The following is a 21,523-nucleotide window of genomic DNA, read 5'->3' on the forward strand; positions in this document are numbered from 1 at the left end:
AGAATTGAACCAACAACCCCACATGTTTCTGTGTCTGTGTCTTTAGGACTGATATCCTGGTTTCCACTTGCTGTAACATCTTGACGTCTTTTGTAGTATTTACCATCTCAGTCCTTTTTTCTCTTAAATATGTGCAGCTTTACAGATGTTTGATTTCTTGAGGATGGGCATTGTTGCAGACATTTGTTTCTTTCAGAATGGCTATCTTAAGTTCAGGTATGGCCTCAGAAATTGCTGTAATACGGAGACTGGGTGAGAAGTTTTAACTAAGACAGAATGATGGATCAAGTTCTGTACCAGCTGGCAGCAAGACTATACGCACATCTTCCTACACTGTATCTTTGTTAGCATCTACACTACACTACGCTACTCTAAACTGGAGGGTACGCCCTTCAGGAGCTGCATTCAGCTGTGAATGTGTATTGGACTTGTATACAAAGTGAGCTGAGTCAGTAATCTGTCACTAAGACTGAAAAATGACCACTAAACTGGATTTGAGCAGCAACTTGCAATTATGTCTGGAAAAGTCTGTCTTGTAGCAGTTTCTGACATAACTGCAGTTGCCATGCTTCAGACTTCATGGTACAAACCGCTGTTAAGTGCAGGTTGCATGGAGCAGATATCAGAAAATCAGCGCGTGTAGGCAATTGAAAATGCAGGCTCAAGGTTGTATTGCCTGGATTATGTGAAGGAGAACTCAGAGAAGAAATACAGGTCTGGATTTAGAGAGAAAGTTTGTATCGGTGATTGAAATCAACTGGACATACACTGTTAAGGTTTTCCGTATCAGAAATGAATTTGGTTTTGTGATCACAGATTACAGGGGAGGAGTACACAGACATAGCAATGATGGATGTAGTATAAAGCTGTCAGTTTACTAAATGAGTAAATCAAGGGGTGACTTTTGATTTGGTATGCGTATTCTTTTATCCAGACCTGAAGTCATGACAGGGTTGAAAGCCATCCATTTTTTTTTGGCAATGGTTAGTTAACATTTTTTTTACTGAGGGCAGAATTGAAATTATTTCCAAATATTTTCTGAAAGTTTATTGATGAACATAAGTCTGTGTGTGGCACATATTTACGTGGTCTTGAAAAAAGCTTCCTCATGTACAAAATTTACTTGCCATCTAGATAATAATGCTACACGGTGAAAAATTATACTATTTAACTTGCCTATCAAAAAAAATTACTTAATTGGGTGATCCAAATATTTTGGTGGAAATCTAGTGTTCTCTTGTCCTGTTTAGCTTTCAACAGATGTAATGTTACCTGTGTGAACATGCAGCTTTCCATCTCTATCTAGTGGTTAGATATGAGACACAACAATGTATAAGGTATGTTTAAGGAAGCTAGAAGAAGGGATGAAGAAGTGTTTTTTAGGATGGATCCCTGTATTACATAAAACTGAAGAGTCTAGTGCAGTAACTATGCCAGTGTTCATTCAGAGTGCTTCATTAACTAGATCTGCCTTGCAGTTTTGACAGAACCTCTGCTTATACTTAAGATGCTAATATGTTTTTATTGCTATTTTCTCATGCTGCCTGTCTTCACAACTTCAGGAATTATTGACAAAAATATGTATGTAGTAGAGTGCTTCATCTTACTGTTCCTATATTTTTACCTTTTCTTCTAGCCTGTGCAATAATTGAAGTCATCATGATAGAATAGTGTTGCTTTGTGATTTGTTTCAAAGGCTTGTTTGGTTATTAAATATTTTAGTGTATGTCCAATTATGTCAAGTTATTTTAAAGCACTTCTTAAATATTGTTGGAGCTCTTTATAACACTTGGAATATATTTTCTAGATCTTTATGAAGTAATTAAGATCTTTTTAACAGTGCTGCACATGAAAGCAGCTTTACTGAACAGTTAATTTACACTGGAAAATAACATTAAATGAGATTTAAGTTTATGAACTTATATACCTTTTACAACTTATTAGCTTTTAAAGCAATACTACTTTACAATAGTTTATTCAACCATTGTCTTGTATCACTTGACAATGTATGGGTTAAGCTTAAAAATCACAATTTAGATAGTCTTTAGGCAGAATGTGGAGCCTGTATGTAAAGAATGATGAAGTCGACTAAAAAACCTGGATTTATTTCTTTTTCTCTCCTTTTTTTTCTTGTTATCAATGCATATGATAGAGTTGCTGTACCTTCTGAAGCTGTCTGGGGTGCTGTAATATTACTTCTGGTTCCACAGCTTTTAGCAAACACCTGGACATACTACACTGTTGGTGGCTTCAGAGGTATTGTTAACCCATTGTTTGCTTTATGTCAGTTGAATTTTCCTACAAGAAAAGGGTAAAAAGACAGTACATTCTAAGCAGTTTGAAGATGGTTGCATGCATGAAATACATTAGGTAACCTCATTATGAAAGCTACTGTCTAATTCTGTTAATACGTATTCAACTGTGAGTTTAGAGGCTTTGTTCAGGAATTGGGGCCCCCTTTTGTGCTACATACTTTACAAAGAATGCAGAGGAAATACACTTCCCCCTCCAGAGACTTGGATAAGACTCCACATGTTGTTAAGAAATATTATAGTTGGATTTACTGTTTTCTAGATGTGCAAGCTGACTTTGAATCTTGAAGTTTAGTTGCACAATTTCTGTCTTACATTCTTAGCAGCAGCTCAGACTCCTGAAACCAAGCTCTATTTTCAGTTTCATGTGAATCACTGGAGCCTAGAGTTGCACATATGTGGCTGAGAGCAGAACTGAAAGAGTCGTGTTGTGCTGATAGCCTTTTGCTTGTCATTTTGTTAACAAACCTGCCATTAATGTGCAAGACAGAAGGGACTCCAGCTCTTTTTTCAGTTTCCCATCGTGATTTCCTTGATCTTTTGGTCTAACAGAAATCAAAACATCTTCCCCCCTCATCACAGTTTCTACCCTTAACATCAGTCAATGTGACTGACTAGATAAAAAATAAAAACAGCAAATGAGCTAAATTTTAAAAAAAGAAAAAGTGTTTTTATCACCACATTTTGGGAGATGGGTTGTTTCATAAAAATTTAAGCTGTGTTTTTTTCCCCTTAATATGAGTTATCCCCTTTATTCTGTGATTTTTAGGACAATATTAGACCAAAGCAAGAGACCATCTAGACAGTCTAGGGCAGATTATAGCCATCAGTAATTGACAGGGATTTTTGCTTGAGAAATGTGTAGGGGGAAGAAAATTTTATTTGGTGTATTTAATAGCTGCTAAAAATCAATATAATGTACTGAATAGTTAGAATTTAGGAAAACTACAAAAAAGACACCTTCCAACACTTTTATAACAGTGAAATTAAAACCACAGCTATCTGAATTTTTCTGACTTCTATAAATGCATTCAGTAAAACAGATCTAAAGTTCATGAAGTTCATGAAAGCAGTAAGATATCTTAAGTAAGTGGATGCAACGTAGAAGGATTCTTATGTCACATCAATTTTAACAGCTAAGTCAGCGGAGCTACTGGTGACTACATCAAGCGAGCATCTGGCTCCAAATATATTCTGTATAGGTTGCCTTGCTTTGGGGACTTTTCTGGTGTTTTAAAAATTTTTTTTCCCCTGCTTAAGACTTAGACTTCTTTTGGAATGGATAGTGTTGGTGCTGTGTTCAAGATGCTACACAGTACTGGCCATTTGCTTTGAGAGCTCTTGATTTTCTTTTCTTTGCTTTTAGCAGTCAGACGGTGAGTCTCTTGTAACCTTTTCATCGTGGTCTTAGCTCACAGTTGAAAATATGCCTGCAGGGTTTTCTATGATAGAGGTTTTTCCTAAGGTCTTTGTGCCACTGCTGCTAACCAGAGAAACGCTATCTGCTGTGTCAGTTACTGGTGTTCTGCACAGGTTGCAGATATTCCCAGAACTGCAGTGTCCAGCTCTGCTCCAGCATCCAGCTCTGCTCCTGCTTCTGTTCGGCTTGACGGAACTGAGTAGTTAAGTGATGGACTTTTTGGCAGCACTGACTCCAAGAAGCAGTCCAGGACCCCTTGAAACACTGTGTTTTCAGGTGTGATTAACTCCACCCATACTTTGCCAGGAAGTGTCAGGATAATCAAGTTATTTGTGCCTTGATTTAAATCCGACTGAGTACTGAAACATCTTTGTTAATTTTGAAAGGAGTAAGAGTTTTTGAACTTGTTCTGTATCAAAGCAGTTCCTGCTTGTACTGGGACTGGGACGCTCTGGTTAATATTCTCTGTCCTAGAGGTAGTTGCATTTCTGTTTGTGCTTTTACTGTAAGGTTGAGAATGTCCTATGAATGCCAGCTATTGTCTGCAATAATTGATCTCTGAATAAGGAGCAGTGTTTATTACCTACACACCTGCCCCATTAAAGTATGCCCACTTTTCCACCACCTCAGCTAACCTGATCGACACAGATGATTGAAGATCCTCAGTTTTTCTTGTCCATGGGTTGATGTGTGCTGTCAGATAGCGGGACTGTTCAAATGATCTTGGCACTAATGGCATATAAAAGTACCTTCCAACAATAGGGAGGATGCTGTAGCTGTGGTACTAACTTGAGTGAACAACAGCTATGAGGATGCAATTTCTTTTCATGGAATCCAACCTAAATGTACATTTTGTTGATTTTCTTTTGACATTTTTGGTGGCATATCTTAAAGGTAGAGAAAACTCTGGTCTTTTCTTCTTGTTACCAAAACTAGAAGAGCATGAAAGCTGCTTTCTCTGGCTTTCCAAAATATTCAGGAAAGAGTTACTCCACAAAAAGAGAATGCATTTGGATCTAACATGAGCAGTGTTATCAAATGCACAAGAAAATAGCACAGGTTCTTTGTATTTCCTTTTTGATTTGATGTAGGTTTCTGGAGTATGATCAATTGATCAATAAAACATGTTAGACTGCATGCTAGCACTGATTAATTCACACCTTTGGTACACAGTAAGAAACAAGGTGAAGCCTGGAGTCTATAAAGGGACTTGCTAAGTGCATTAGCCAGTTGTCTACTAATGCGTGTAGAATGTCTCAGAGGACCACCCCAGCAATTGCAGCCCTGGCCACCTGGTGTGCCGATGGCATCAATAGAATGTGGCAGCATCACGGGTGGAGGGGATGTCCAGCCATACAGCAGCTAACAAACCCTACTGTATGTTTCCAGCTCTCGCTTGAGGACTGAGGGGAAAAGAAAGCTAGTATTGCTGAAAAAATTTAGTCTTCATAGCCATATCCTGGATTTTTTTAGCAAGAAGGATTTATTAAAAGCTGTATTTTAGCCTTCCATAAAATAACTTTTTGATTATATGTTTGAAGATTGAGTATGATTTGTGAAAAAGACTGTCATGCAAAGGATCCCATTTGCTCATTTTGCATCTTTTTTTTTTTTTTTTTTTTTTTTAATTCCAGAAATGGTGGCTGTAAACTGTAAGAGCTGCTTTTCTCTCCATATTGGAGGAGTCTCAAACATCACCAAGTGGCCAGCTTCTAACAGCTGCTTTGATAATTTCTACCTCTTTTAGTCTCCCTATATTTAGCATTTTGTGGGAGCACTGCTGAATTTTACCAAAAAGGGTGGGAGAGTTTCTCTGTGCTCCCTGTGATGCCTTACCTGACCAGGTCCACAAGGTCTAGCCTTCTTATTTGGTCTAGCCGTTATGTCCAAATTTATTCTGGTCTGTACTGAATCTGTAAAAATACAAAGCTGTTAGAAAGTTAAGCATGCCTCTGGCCATGACACTTTGTGAATCTAAAAGCAGGAGTTTGTGAGGGGGTGGTCTGCTCTAGACAATGTCCATGAACAGCCAACTGCTCCAACTGACTGCTTGGAAATGAGAGCTAAGGGAGAGCTGTAGGTCTGAAGACAGACTGATAGCAAGAGGCCTTCCAAAGGCAGTGGAGCTCTCTGTGAGGAGCAACTCCAGGTCAGGGTTTGCTTTTTGTTTTCCAAGTAGTGTGAAGATACAGAGATAATGGTTTGCTTTATCTCTGATCCAGAAGGCTTTATATGTCAGTCCTGCTGTCTGTGGCAGTGGGTGGAAGTGCTTGTATGTTTAACAGTGGCTCATGACAAACCTCCTTCTGGAACTCCAGCTGGCTTCCTCAGCGAGCATGGGCATCAGAAGCAAGGGTCCAGCTCAGCCCTTGGAGCTGTAGTTCCACAGCATGCTAGACAGATGTTGTTGTGCTGGCCCTCCTGCTGCAGTGCTTACTTCACCTTTGCTGGCACTGTCTGAGGTCACAGCACAGGATGGTCCAAGTCCTTGGTAGCCCTGTGGGCAATGCAACTACTTGAGGTGGTTTGTAAACACAGGTCCATGTGGATTTGATCCTTGTGGTGTGATCCCAGGCCTTGGTCTCTCCTCATCAGGTTTGTTAGAATTTTTTCAGAAAATTCTTATTTTTAAGAAGCTAAAAGTAGAATTCACATGCCTAAACACAGACATCAAACTCCATAATGGAACTTCCCGAGATGGTCTCATGGCACTAGGGGGAATGGTAAGAAACCAGGGGGAGATGTGAAGCCTCCAGGAGTGACAGCTGGAAGCCAAGGATGATATGTCATGGCATCTCAGGTGACACTAATGTTTGTAATTAGACAACTTTGTCACAACTTTGGTGTCTTAGGCTGAGCGCTTTGGCAAATTTGGCTGAAGGGGCTGAGAGGGTGATGATGTGATGTGGTAGGAAAACGTAACTGTCCCTGAGTACTGATTCAATGTATTACCATATTTATTTCTGAAAAAGCTGTTTTAAAATAAATCTTCACTATCATAGCATTTTTTACTCCTGATGTATTCATGAGTGTTTGGCATACTGTGCACATTCTTAGTTTTGAGAGAACCGATATTAATAGCTATTAAGTCAAGTCTGAAACCGTGTGGCATTGTTAATTATCTCTAGTCATGTAATTTATTGAACTTACAAAACTCAAGTTCTTGAGTGCTGTGACTAATTATAAGATTGGAAATTAATCCAGAAGTGGAAATTACAGCCATACTTGAAAATGTCTCTCAGGCAACTTTGATCATTTTCACATGCTTTTATCCACAGGTCTCTACGAGGAGATCCGTCAGTGCCGTGAGGCCTGTGGAGAAGCTCATATGAAAACAATCTTGGCAACAGGTGAACTGGGTTCCCTTACTAATGTCTACAAAGCCAGTATGATAGCTATGATGGCAGGTAAATATATGTGGTTTTCTTTTTAAGCTAAGATTGTCTTTGCTGTATTATTTATGAAGCTTAAAAAATTCTAGTCATGAAAGTTTACTTTTGCCAATTGTAGAAAAAACTATTATGCAGCAATTACTGAAGTTGCAGGCCTAGTAATGGAGTGTCACTTGTTTTGTGTAAACTACAAAAACTGCATGAAATGTTAAATAATGCTTAAAACTGCTAAATGACAAAATTTGAAGGAACAAGCAATATATGTTGTCAAATGTCTGATCCTTGGTATGTTTAATAAGGAGACATACATTTGGGGCAGATACACGTTATCCAGGCAGTTGTGGTGAGCTACAAATGTGGTGTAAGTAGATGCCTTGTAAGCTTATTTTAAACGCAGGGGGAACTTCCCTGTGAAGATTCATGCTGACAGCTCTTGTTTCTGGTTTGCTATCATTTCTAAACACCTCTATGAGAGTGCAGTTTGACATACCAACTGTAGTGGAAATGCAGTGAGGGGAAGAAAACTCTGTGCTCCAGCAGGATGGGCTAGGTTATAACTGGTTTTAACTGGCACACAAAAGAAGTGGCACTCACTACCAGCAATTAATTGGCACTTAAAAAGGTGTTCAGTCTTCCCCTGTCTTTGAAAACTCGATTACATCTGACCTGATGTTTAGGATACTGTCTTGTCTTTTATTCTGAACCTTTCAGCTGAGAAACACATTCCCATGAGCAGGATAGAGTTTTAGGGGCTAAGTATAGTTTGTAGGTATTGCTTTTTTGCATAGCTTTAGCCATTGCAAACTGAATGTAGCAAAGCATCCATTTGAACCCAGATTGACAGCAGTATATTCTCTGTTCAGCTTTGGGTTTGCACTGGTACAATTTTCCCTAGTTTAACCAGGATTTTAGGGTTGTGCTTTAATGCTGTCTTTAAGATGCAAAATTGGCAAAAGGCTGGTAAGTCTGTGTTCTTCGAACTCTGTTCTAGACACCTGTTTCTTCCACTGTGCTTGAAAGAGGGCTTTTCAAGTATACTGATAGGGAGAAGTGTAAAGATATACTAAGAACCACTTGGGTTAGTCTGTCTTCTAAACTTTCCCTCATTTTTTGTGTTGATTTTTTTTTTTTTTTCTGCTGTAAACTCTTCAGACCTGGAATTTCTTCTTATTTTAGAGCAAGAAAAAAATCATCCAAGTGTCTTGACAGTATTTAAATACATATTCAGCTTGCTGCTGACCTCATTGTTTCCTTACACAACACTATGCTTATCTACTTCAAATGGAATGGGAAGCATTTCAAGCTATTTACTTGTTCAGCTATAATGTCAGTTAGTATCATTACATATAGAGGATCAGTATTATGCCAGTAAATACTGATTTTCATTAGAAGAGGTGTAAGAACTACACATTTCCTGTCATTTAAACTGATCTACTAATCATTATGATCACTTTTTGTAACATGGAGTAGTGAAAAATTCAGGTTGTAAAGCATTTTAACATTTTCAGATATTTTGCTGGTGTAGTTTTTTTGAAATACAGCAGATGGCTCTATTGTTAATGATTTTCCTTGCATAGTTACTTATTTTACAAGCTACTTATCCATCTGAATATGTGCGGTTATTTCCTTATTTCAGTCTCTTGCTTGTTCTTTATGGGTAGGTGTAAAAATAAGAATTTATTGGTGCCCTATGTACATGTATTGAGGGTCAGATTTTCAGACTCTGACTTGTCAGAACCTCAGATTCCAGCTGAATTTTGTCTGATTTGGCTATTTGTAGCATTTTGGGGAGAAAGTAATTTTGCACGGTAGTTTTACATTCTAGCTTTAGTATCCATATTTTTTTTTTTTCAACTGGTGCCATGATATAAAAGAAAGAAAAAAACAAAGGAAAAAAAGCAGATAATCTTGTGGATATGGCAGGCCATGGCAACTCTTTTCTAAAGATAAAACAGTAACAACTCCGATAAACTTGACTCTAGTAATTAGTTTTATATGGGGAAATTAGTTACACAGTATAGTGAATTCAACTGCAAAACTGGCTTTAGAAGTTTTTGCTGCCTCTGGCTAATTGCTCCTGCCCTTTACACCAAAATTGGGTGCTCCTTCAGCTGTGCTGTTAGAAGTGCTCGTCATGCTGCATTGTAAGCTGAGTTTGAAAATTACATTTTAAGCTGACTTGAAAATTATTCCAGAAAAGGGTTAACTAGCGTGCTGTGTGTTTTTTGTCAGTGATTTTTTTTTTAATGGTCACAGCCTCAATAACCTGCACACAGGCTTGCCTTGCATATGATTGTATCAGTGCAACTGAGGACATGGTATGCAGTCCTTAAACTGTTTTCACTTCACTATGTGTAATGTAAGCCTATCATGTAGGGACCTCAAAATCCTAGATATACAGGTGTTTACATTGTCCTTGCTGAGCATGCACACATTCACCTACATCCTGAAGCACAAAGTCACTAGATGTGGTGCAACATGTATATGCTATATATGTATTTCCCATGGGTCTCATTTGTGAGACTCAGAAGACTGAGAGAGTAACACGGTGCTGATTTATCAGTAGCTCTGTGGTTAAAAAGCTTGCCTGTGATGTCTGGGACTTGATCTCTCTGACTGAGGTTCTTTACCCACACAGAGATCAATTTTACAGTGTATTTGTTGTTAAGGATCTCAGTCCCTCCTGATAAAGTCGCTCTGCTTCAAACAAAGCAATTAACCGAGCAGGCAATACAGCCCAGATGTCTCCTCTCCCAAATAACTTTCCAAAATTTCTATACAGTCTTCCTCATACTGGCTAGAGGAAATATTGGTGCATGCTGGGAACCAGCATGTTGCATTTGGTTTGACTTAGCTAGCAGGTGGAGGTTCAGCCACTGGACGCGAGGCCAGTTGCACAGATCACTGACTTGAAAAAGGATGGTAAAAAATGTGCACCTCCGCGCAGGCTAGGATTTTGGAAGTATGCTGAGAGCTGTGCTCAGGCTGGGGTGGTGTGCCCGTGCACTTTTATATTCAAAGCAGATTGCATAGGCTGCTTCTGTGGGCAAACAGCTGTACTCTGAATCACAATCCATGCAGGACTCAGCAGAAGCCATTCACTGTACGCCAGTGAGTAAGGCTGAACCCAGTGAGACATACAGATCACCAGCAGTGCACTGGAGGTGGAGGCCAGTTGTAGAAACAGTGCTTTGCACAACATGCCTGTGTACAAGATGTTAATGCTTGCACCTGCAAGAACTTGGGAAGAAGTGTTGCTTCACAGTGTGGTATGAGAATAATTTGCCTCTATTTGAAGCAGTGGCTCTTGGCTCCTCCTGTGTCTGGTATCTCCAAAGTACCATGACTACTTTTTCTGCCTTCTCTACCACATAAGGAGAAAGACATCAGAATGGGAGCAGGCACCCAGTTTCTTAAATTCTTTTAACCATACCTTTACAGACTTGACTGACATGCAATAAATTCTTCTGGAATATTTAAGAACCTATTTCTGAGTGAAAGAGGCTGACAGCCCTCTAAGGACAGTGACTCACCTGGCAAGAATAATCCTTGCAGTGCTAAGGAGGACATAATAGGTAGGACTGCACATCAGAGGCTCTGTGTCACTACCAAAGGAGCACATTTTTTTCAGAAAGCTGACCAAGAGAAAATCTCAGCATTGAATCAGGGAATTTTTGGTCATTGGTTTATAATGTCCACTGCCATTTCTTGAGCTTCTTGAAGTTCTTGGTGGTAGTTTGCGTACATTAGCTTCTTAAGGGAAACTGTCTACATCTTCAATTCTACCAGACAGCTTCCAGAGAATGAGTGGAGCAAACTAATCAGTGGTTTTCACTGTCTGGTATATACTTGTGTGTCACATCCATTTCTACAGGAGACACTCAAATCTGTGTCTCCACAGCCTCTTGGATTAAACAGTCCTAAGGAACACAGATGGGAGTGCCTGACTCCCCCATACTAGTGGTAACTATTCTGTTTTTTCATCATGGTGTCTTTAAAAAAAAACAGGTCTTGTACAGAGTTCACTTATGACAGCTAGGCCATTTTTTAACTTTTGGTTTTTGACACGAACGTCAGAAACTGCCAAGGAAGCCAGGCAAGGAAGGAAAAAATGGTGAAGTTGCAGCAAGAAAGGAACACTTCAGTAAAGGTGTGAGTGACTTAATTGCATATTTCAGTCATATGTAAGGGTTTTATTTTGGAAAATCACATTTTAACCATACTATGTAATTACAAAATCTTTATTGTTTTGTGTAACAATTCATCTTAATTAAGATATACAAGCTGGAGGGAAGAGGTGGAGAAAGTGATTAAGTAAATGTACTGTACTTTAAAAGTGAAAACTGCATCTGTGTCATTTAGACTGTGAAAGTTGGTCTTGATAGTACAGTTCCTTTTATGTCACTCTTTGGGAAGCTAAACAAAACAGCAGTGACATGTGAAAGGTATTTGTTTTCATTATGTATGTCTAAACATGTACCTGTGGAAAGGTCAAGAAGGAGTGATATATGTTCTGCAGCTCTACTAAATGTATGGGTTTAAAACAATTTTTTCATAGGTCATTAAGCAGTTAGTCAAATAAATTGTAGGTTGAGATACTGACTAATGTAAGAATTGAATTTAGAAAGGGAATGAGTTAGTGTTGAAACTAACTTCTAAAGTCTCTAGAACAAAAAACTGCAAAAAGTAGCAAAAGATGGCTGAGGCAATAAGGTCTCTGATGCTGATAGTCTAGAAGGAGAAAATTAAAACACATTAAATGTGTGATCAGAATTTTTTTTAGATGCTTTGATACTGTTCATTCCAAAGTGAACAGAAATAATATAGCCAAACAGTGGGAAAAAGTTGTGCCTTGCAGTTCTCAGGAGAGCCCACCATCAATCCATCCAGGATTGATCCTGCTTTACATGAGTGGTTCTAGTTAATACACACTTACGATTTTCACAGCAAACCTTACCAAAACTTAAAGGCACAAGTATGCTGGCCTTGTGGTAGATCCAGAGAGACTGGCTGAGGCCTGTAGTATCCAGTCTTTGTCTCTAAAAGCGGAGAGTAGTGCCACAAGGTTCCTCCAAAACAAACTCAGGACACAGCAGTACTGCATGAAGAGATTTTCCTCAGAAATCCTCAAGATCAGAACATCCCACTGCACAAAAGCCTAGCCCTGAATTAGGAAAACAACAGTTTAATGATTATAAGAAGAGAGAGCAGAGAAATATGGTTTGGAACATCACAACATAATGCCTAGCCACACAAAGCTTTACCTCAGCTCTAAATAAAGTTTTTATACTGTATTTAATATTGGTACAAATCCATTTTTAGTATGAATGATGGGAAGACAAATTCTATGGTACCAGTAGCTGTTGTTGTTTTGAGCAGTGTCTTGCAAAGATTTGTTTTGAGCAGGGTTAGGTGGTGTGGCTGTAAACATCCTAGCAGCCATCTGAGTGCTAGGGATGACTTACTTTCTGCTGGATGTGGACTGCCATGATCCAAAACTTTTACCAAGCAAATTTTTCATAAAAACCGGAAGAAACCAAACTAGCAAAATTTGACTGAGGAGCTAGGCATGCTTTTTGCAAATGTGACTAATGTAGGAAACAAGACTACTGAATAAGTAATAATACTTGGCACTTAGATAGCACTTTACGTCTTCAAAGCACATACTGACATCAGCAGAATAAATCTTAATAATCGCCCTGTGAAGTATGAGACAAAGATAATAACAGACAAGTCAAAAGTCAAGCTAAGATCAGTTGTGAGTTCTTGGCTTTAAATCCCACGCTCAAATCAGAAGTCAAGGGTCCCTCAGTAGCATGTGACTTGTATTATGTATTGATTTACTTATGTGTCTACAACTTCAGCTGTAATTTGATACTAAATCAGTCAGTTATTAGAGCCCAAATGAAAGGCAAACCAAGGGAGGAGGGTTGGTAACACATGTAAATCAAGATTTCAGTTTGTGTCTGGTTTTACATGTCTGAAATACAACCAACTGTACTGAGTTTACAGTGTATCTGTAAAGGGTACACTTTACCCTGTAAAAGGTCTATCAGAAATCAGGGGCTGTCACCTGCTAAAAGCAGACTGGATCAAAATTGGCAGCTCTTTTCCACAGATGTGAACTGCCTCTGAGTGCTTTCTGTCTTAACAGATGATGTTAAGCTGTGGTCTGGAGGTCCAATATAAGGCTGGGGACAAGGTAGTAAGTCCTTACTCTTCTGAATGTGTGGAAGGAGGGCTTACTGCCTGACTGGTGACAAAGGCTTTCTCGGTTACAGTCTGGTGGCCGTTTCCTCTCTCCCTCCAACCGAGCAGGGGTCAGAGTGAGTCCAAGGTGTTATGGGGATTGCTTGCTATTCTAGCTTGGTTGAGCTGCGCTCGTGGGCTGGGGAAGGTGGATTTGAAATGCAGCATATTCTTGGATTTGACTGCTTGTCTTCAGAGAACAAAGCACAATGCAGAGGGAGTTCTCCCACCTCTTTTGTCAAATGGTAGAGAATAATCCAAATTCTCTTTGGCTGTGATCTAGCAGTACAGATTAGATCTAGCGTGGGCATGAGCATATTTCTGAATTTATGTCAGTTTACTGAGAGCACATAAAATGATGTATATGTCAGCTCTCTTCTGTCTGCATGCATGTAGACAATACCTCATTTGTCCAAAGATCTGCCCATTCCTTCAGAATTTTTAGATAAATTTGAACTTGCAGAGTTTGTACTACTTCAGCACTTCGCATCATGCAGATGCAGTGTTGTATGTTGTTTGGTTACTGTCTTGAATATGTAGAAGTGGTTGCAGTTGGCTGCTGTAAGAGGCTCATCAGGACAGTAATTAACACTATGGAATTATATTAGTAATTTATAACTTTCCTGTCTGTTTGCTGCAGCAGATGTCCTGTATTCTGCATAGTCTGTGGTTGTTCTGCATGTTCAGAGCTCTGGTTAACATCACTGAAAGTTTAGTGCAAGGAACTAAAATGAAACATGCTGTAGAAAACTAGGATGCAGAGCACGTCAGAATGAGACAGTTGTCTCAAAATTTTGAATGATATTGTGGACTAAAAACAGTTTTAAAATTAGGAGTTAGATCAAAAAGTGGATGGTCTTTAAATACAGTCAGTCTAAAGGAGATTTCTACAGGAACAAGTTGATTTCATTTATTCTGGTACAGAGTGAGGGGAAATAAATAAGACAGTAGTATAAAAATGCATATAGCTCTATGTTCAGTAGGCTGCTCCCTTAAATGATGTAATTGCCTACAAGCTTAACAGTGATACTGCCCCTAATCACTAGAAATAATGTAGGCATGACAGAGAAGCTTGGAGTGGAAAATTTCTAACAATGCAATTGCAGTATCCTCAGGTTTGAATTACTGATGAGGGTCCATACAAAGAGTAGTAACACAAAATAAGAAGTTGGGCTTGGGTAAAGCAGACCTTGAAGGAATGAGAAATAAGACTTAAAAATCTGTCTGAAACTCAATAATGTATGTATAGGGAATCAGAAGTGAAAGAGCAGGAGGTGGTTGAGAAACACTAGGGCAGGCTCTAGTGAAAGGTCTTTTCAGTAGAGTCAAAAGAGCAGCAGAATCCTGTATGGGTAAGTAGAGGACAGAAGTAATACCTAAGAGAAACAGATGTTGCAGGAAAAAAAGATACAAAGAGTCTGTGAAGGGAGAACAGAGTTAGAGTGTATACAGTAAAACCTCATTTGTTTGCAGTTTGTTAAGCTAGAAACCCAGATGTGCATGCAGTGCCACAATTTGTTATGCATTTATTTATGTGCTTACTGAACTATGCATTAGCCTATACAGCCATATTTGAGGGGAGATAGTTGTCTGGGGATGTTCATACTTGTCATACCAGGATGCCTGGCAACTCAGTTTGCTAATTTTGTGAAAGGTCTATTCTATTAATAGTATTCTACTGTAATCAGAAAATAGCAATGTGCACCCTCTACTGAAGTCAAAGAAGAAACAGCAGTGTAAAACAGCTCTGTAAAACAGTGTTGTCAGCACTGTACCTGTTTGATTTTGTGTTATCCAGAACATGACTTGACTTTCTTTCTCCACCATCTCAATTTACAAATAGAAATAGTCCTATTTCCAAGCACTTCTCACCAGAAGAATATCAAGTTAAGTCGGAAGATGGGTAAGATTGCTTGAGGTAGCAGAATGACTCCTAACTGATCATCACGTTCGACAACAGTGTTAGCGTCCCTGTTTCTCCATATGTAAAATTAACATGGCACATTTTATAGGACCTCTGTGAGGTCTAGAAGATTAAGATATAAGCAGAAATTTGTTCCTCTTATTGGAAGGCAGATATCTTCATGCCAGTGCATGAAGATGGAATGCCCTTCGTCACAACTGAAATAGGGAAATGGGACAAGAGAAAGCCTGGAAATTTGCTGGTGGGAGCTGCTGACTGATTTGTTAGTACAGCCAACCCCAGGAGTGACAGTGGAGGTGGGAGCTGGCACAGCTTGCTGTGGTATTCTAGGATGATGGTATTGTGCACAGCATGATTGACTGGCACTGCCCATGGGAACAGGGAGATTACCTTCCTTCAGCTGTTTTCATAGCACTTCACTCAAAATTTTCTTTAAAGATTGTTGCCATGCCTCCTGTACGCCTGTTTTGCTGTGGTTTGGTGTTCCCCCTGCACTGAGCAAAATGGAATGAGCAGTATGCCCCTACAAGAAATCATAGAGGAGCAGGAGCGTGATAAATCCCCAGAAATCCCAGGGCCTGTCACTGGATCTCAGAGAAGGGTTTGAACCCTGATCTGCAGATTTCTGCTTCTTGACCTGTAAGAAAGTAGCTATTCTTTATGCTTGAACCTCTGAAACTGTTTGTGAAATAGTAGTTCACAGTGAGTAAAAATTTACTGACAGTATAACATTCTGTTGAGAGGTGTCAACCTTCTATTAACAAACTGTCCTAAATGCCTGAATAGCATTTTTCTTTTGCTGATATTCAGGATTTTTGCAAAGCATGTTAATTAAGGAATATCTAAATGGTATATTTTCAATTTATAACAACTGATGCAGAGAGGTGAGAAAGCACCCCTGTTGCGTTAATTTTCCCCATGAATGAAACCTTGTTTCTATGTTAAATAATTTGTTAGAATTTGACTTAAAACTTCTGAAGTTTCATATCACCTCAGACTCAGAAATCATTGCACAGTTAATAGTTCTAGTCAAATATGCCATCAAAATAACACGGCTTCCTAGCAAAAAACTTTGCATCTCTGAAGCTCTGTAATGGTTTGGGAGAATGCAATTTTAAAACATGGAAATATTATGTAAAATCAATAGATGTACAGGGTACTATTTATTTCTCTGATACTTCAGGTTGTTTTTTTATTCTGTCAGCAGCAGGTGTTAACTTCTACTAAACCAGTGAAAAATAGAAATAAATATTTAATTTACTGTATCTATCAATTATACAAAATTGACTTATGAAATATTAAAGTATCTTTTAAGAGATTGCAAGTAGGAACACTACTTAGAAAATCCAATCCCTTAAGAGAAAGTTAATACAGATGTGGAAATAAACTAAGCTTGATTTTAGGGTTGCAGGTCCCGGGATTTTTTGTTGCTTTTTAAGGTGGCAAGACCTAACGATCATGTCTATCTAATTTGAAGGTATATGCTCATGACAGCAGAAATGTGAAATCAGGCTTCTAAAGAGAAAGATGTTGAATGGAAAAATGCACTAGGAATATGTGATCTTGGAACATCAGTAAGTTATTTTAAAACACTACGGACACTCATTTGAATATACCCATTTAATTATAAGGGACAGGAATACAGTGGAAAATAAAGCAGCATAACAAGAGATAGACACAAACATAAATGAAGTACATATTGAGACATAAAAGTGGGACAAAAATTAGTCACATGAAACAAGAAATTTGCCACAAGGTTATCGATAGTTTCCTTACCAATAAACTGGATGGTGAGATCAATAAAGACATCCACTAACTTTTAACAGATTGTGTCCTAATGGTGTTGATGTTCACAGTGTTACATCATTAAGTGCAGAGATAGAGGCTGCATACCCAAGCTGACTACTGGGTTGCATGATGCTACAAACACGTTCCTCACTGAGCTAAACAGGACTGCCTGTTCAAATGCAAACATTTATGCTTGTGTTTAACATTTTCTTTTCCTTATAAATGTTAGTTTTTAACTGGAATTTAAAAGGTCTTCTTAATAGACTTCGTCAGTCTTTTCTCAAAGGAAAATATTTATATCAGAATATGACCATAGGATATAGCAATATTCTTCAGGAATGTGCTCATTTCAGTGGTGTTTGGAAAGAGAGCTCCATGGCTTTTTCCAGTGTGCCTCTGTGGTTGCTTGCAGTATTTTTGGTGAGTTGCACAAGGTACTTGAACTTCCTTGATAGGTACCTAGGAGCTTGTCTCCCAGGCTTTCTGCACTCCCTTGATTCGTGTTGCCAAAGTGCAAACTGTGTTGGGAAGGTGTTGAAAAGAAGATACTCCCCTCTTTGATACTATACTTTGGAATTTCATCCCCTGGGAAATGTTCCTGATCTATATTTTTGTAATTCCTTTTCTGAAATGGTAGTTTTTAATTTCATCATCTCTCAGATAAGACAATTTCTAGTTTCTGACCACACTTACTTTATAGTTACCAGAGACAATAGCTTTTCCAGAGCTGTCTGTAATTGTCCTGCTTTTGAGATAATTTTTTCAAAGACAAAGATGACAGCAAAGTCCATAGTCTTCATGGCAAGTCAACAGGGATCTCACATCTGATTGTCATTTTCACCTTTGATTTTTCTTCCCCTCTAGCATTCGTGCTATAAAGTGCATAATAAATGCTACAACTGCAGCTGATTTCTCAGGTTGAGTTCTCCCTAACTCTAAGATGTAGAAAATATTCCTCCTTGATGATACCAGGACTTTTTCTTAAGCAAAAAGTCTTCCTTCACCACCTTCACAGTTACACTGCCAATCCAGTGTCCAGTTTACCAGCCTATCCCAGACATTGCAGAGGTGGAGCCTTGTAGTTTATCAAGATTTGTTCATCTCTTAATGGACCAAAAAAGGAAACAGATGACAATGTTCCATATTCTGTGCAGCACATTGAACTTAAATTATGCAATACAAAATTATGAATCATGTATCTTCAAAAGCCTCCTTCCCACTGGTCCTGGAAAATAGATTTGCAGCAAGCTCAAAGGAAACACAAAGTCTTATGCATAAATGGAGGTTTGAAATGAACCTGAGTCCCAGGATGAGAAAGCAGCTTGGTGCGGTGTGATGAAAGGGGGTGGCATATTTCTCATGACTTCTAGTGCCCAGTAAGAGGAGGGGTAGCATTTTCAGGTGTTGCTCTGGTAACAAGACACCATAACTTTTGATAACATAAATGTAACATGCTGGTTACATTTATGTTGTAATCAGATAACTGTGTTTGCAGCTACTCTGGATGTAAGCAAATTTAAGTTCACAGCAGTTTGCTTGGTTGACAGTTGCAGCGCAGTTGCGGCTTTGAGGCAGGCTCCTCTGGGAACTTCAGCTGAATGGACCCTGTGCTATTGTAATGATGCCATTTTCAGTGATTTTCAGCGCCTGGGTTAGAATTACAGCTCACTTAGCTTTAAACTAACTGTCTCTAGAGTGTACTGCAGAAATGCTGGTTTGTTACTTGGAAGTAAAACAAAAAAATCCTAGTAAAATAAACAGAGCTACTCCATGCTTTTGAACATCTTCTTGGCAAGTTCATTTGCAGGGACTTGCTTGTATTAGGGAGTAAGAACTGAAGGCAGGAGAGAAACCTAGGAAGAAAGGAATATATTTTTCTGCTGAAATGTTCAAGAGATTAAGTTTTTTAAAAAAGTGTTAGTGAGCAGTAAAGAGAAACCTTTAGGTTTGAAAGGTTCCTGTGCCTTTTTTACTGTATTAAGGACACAACTTTGGAGTGAAACACAGGAACATGCAGAGCACTTTGCAGATCTGTTTGTGAAAATGATACAGATGAGAACAAATAATTATTAATTAGTAACATTGCTGCATTTTGTTACTCGGAAATAATTTAGAGCAGGGTTCTGCCAGTGAGGTTATTGTCTAGTGTCTAGTCCTTGAAAGATAGAAATGCAGGAGAGGATCTGAGATGATTTGAGTGGAAGTTTTAAATGGCAGAAGGCAAAGGGAAGGTAAGAACAGAATCCGTTCAAGTTGGAAGGAGTCAACTAATACGGCATTTGAGGTATCAGTGATGTGTTCTGTATTATTCACAGCCATGACTCCTGTATGGCTTGTAGGTTTTCTATGCTTTCATTTGCTAAATTAGGTGGGACATCACATAAATAGTAAAGCAGTCAGTGAAACGTAGAAAGGTTTAGATCATCATGATCATGCAAAGCTTGCAGATGCCTTTCCACAAAATGTGAGTTGCTACAGCACTGATTTTTATGTTAATTTACTAGTGAATAATTTAAAAAGACCTGTTTATTTTTTAATAAGAAGGAAAGATATAAATTGGCTGAGTGTTCCTAATGTTACTTACAGCTGCCATTGAGCAGATGTTGGGGATTCTTAGTGACGTGCTAGATCAAAATAAGTTTTATGAATAAACAAACAATTTCTTTTTGTTACCAACTCTTTCAGGCTGATTCTCTCCCAAATTCACAATAAATAGCCTTTTTAAGTCTCCTCATAAATAATTACCTTTCTTGAGCCACTTTTTTCTAGGTGCTTGGATTTTAATTATAGTGATGAACTGTTTTAATAAGTTGTTACATAATTTTATCTTTTTTAAAAAGGCTGAAATAATTTTCCATTTCTCTTCAACTTCTTTGATTCCTGAGATTTTAATCCTTTTAATTTTTGCTAACTCACTTGACGTTACGCTTTCACTCCCCTTTATAAATTCACACTGGAGAAACAAACAGCATGCAGTATCATCTTTTTCTTCTGAACTCTTATGCACATACACCCACCTTAGCTTGCTGGTTAACCATGGTCTCTTGTTATAGTAACCATTTTGTTTAACTTAGTCATTTTGATCACAGTCAGTTTGAAAAGATAGGTAATTAAATGGAGACAATGCGGTTTTGCTTTGGGCTAATGTCTGGGGGCCTTAAAACGCTATACAGAAGATGTTTAGCAAAGTGAATACTGTGCTTAGTTGATAGGTAAGGGATATGCAACAGTGTTATACTCCACTTCAGACCAGTGTTTTCCAATGTAAATACTTATTAGATACTTTTGTATGTGATTTGATGTACAGAAATGCTGAACACATAATTCCTTATAACTTCAGCTGTGATTCAGTATCTGTGAAAACCAGCTGCTTTATTGAAAAGTATGCATCACTATTGGGATGGGGGAGAGAAGAACCAAGTGACATATTTTTCAACTTCCTGATTTTTAGTCTCATGGCATGATCAAGATTTACTTAATTAAAACTGACTGCTATTAAAGACAAAGACCCCACAGATTGTGTTTAAACTTCTATAGTTTTCTTAGAGATTATGGATGAAACACAAAACGTAGTAGTATGTCTCATGATCCCACTCCTGACACTGAATAATTGGAGTCACTACAGAAAATACTACCGATTTAGATGTTTGAAGTCATAATTAAAAGTGTGGATCTTGCAAGGCTTTACTTTTATCAGGTTAGGGTCTGTCTGTTCACATCAAATATCTCTTTCTTTGGAGTGCAGTCTTGAGTAGCTTTGCTTACTATTATGCTCTGTATAACCTAAACAGAGCATGCTTAGGACCAAGCTCAAATGGAGTGACAATACTGCAACTTTTAGCTATTTATGTCAGAAATTTAGGATTACAGAGGGAAAGATATAGGCCAGGTGGTCGTGCTTCCTGGTGTGATGGTGACACCATCACTACCACTGCAGTTTGGGAAGTGAAAATTCGGTAAAATACAGGAAATGTTTTGCTTGACTGCTTCTGTTTCTGAATGTCTAAGTGTGGGTGAAGAAGCCAATGATACCAAAGTGAGGCTCTGAAATAGCGCCATGCAAAGCTACAAACTTCAGACAGAATTTTTTTCTTTCTGTAAGAAAGACATGAAATGTACTGTCTCAATGAATAGTGACATTTAATAACTTGCCACTAAATACCTATGAGGATATATATACATCTAACACAAAGAGAGTTTGATAGTCAATTTCTTTCATTGATGGTATTGCAGTAAAACAAGTGGAATGCCAAAGTACAAAATGATAATATATGTTTAGTGTAGTTTTTTTAAAGCCTATATATAAAATGTAGATTTGAAGATTGAAATACCATCTTCATTTTGCCAGTGAACTAATGAAATGTGCATTCTGTATCAGTTTCAATTATTTTTTAACCAAAACCCAGGCAGTGTAATCAGATTGTTGGTACTTCTGGTT

At 38.3% G+C, this 21,523-nt stretch overlaps 1 protein-coding gene across 2 annotated transcripts in view; it reads left to right on the forward strand.

The window, feature by feature from the left end:
• Positions 1–21,523, forward strand: part of DERA (deoxyribose-phosphate aldolase) — a 54,080-nt gene that overhangs the window by 17,269 nt on the left and 15,288 nt on the right. Inside the window, exon 6 of one of the 2 annotated variants that reach the window (XM_074901310.1) lies at positions 7,011–7,139. The exons of the other annotated variant lie outside the window; for it this stretch is intronic. Coding sequence (XP_074757411.1) covers positions 7,011–7,139 — 129 coding nt within the window. The remainder of the gene's footprint in view (positions 1–7,010; positions 7,140–21,523) is intronic. 2 annotated transcript variants of the gene reach the window in all.

This window comes from Athene noctua, chromosome 3 (assembly GCF_965140245.1).
Source record: "Athene noctua chromosome 3, bAthNoc1.hap1.1, whole genome shotgun sequence".
NCBI lineage: Eukaryota > Metazoa > Chordata > Aves > Strigiformes > Strigidae > Athene > Athene noctua.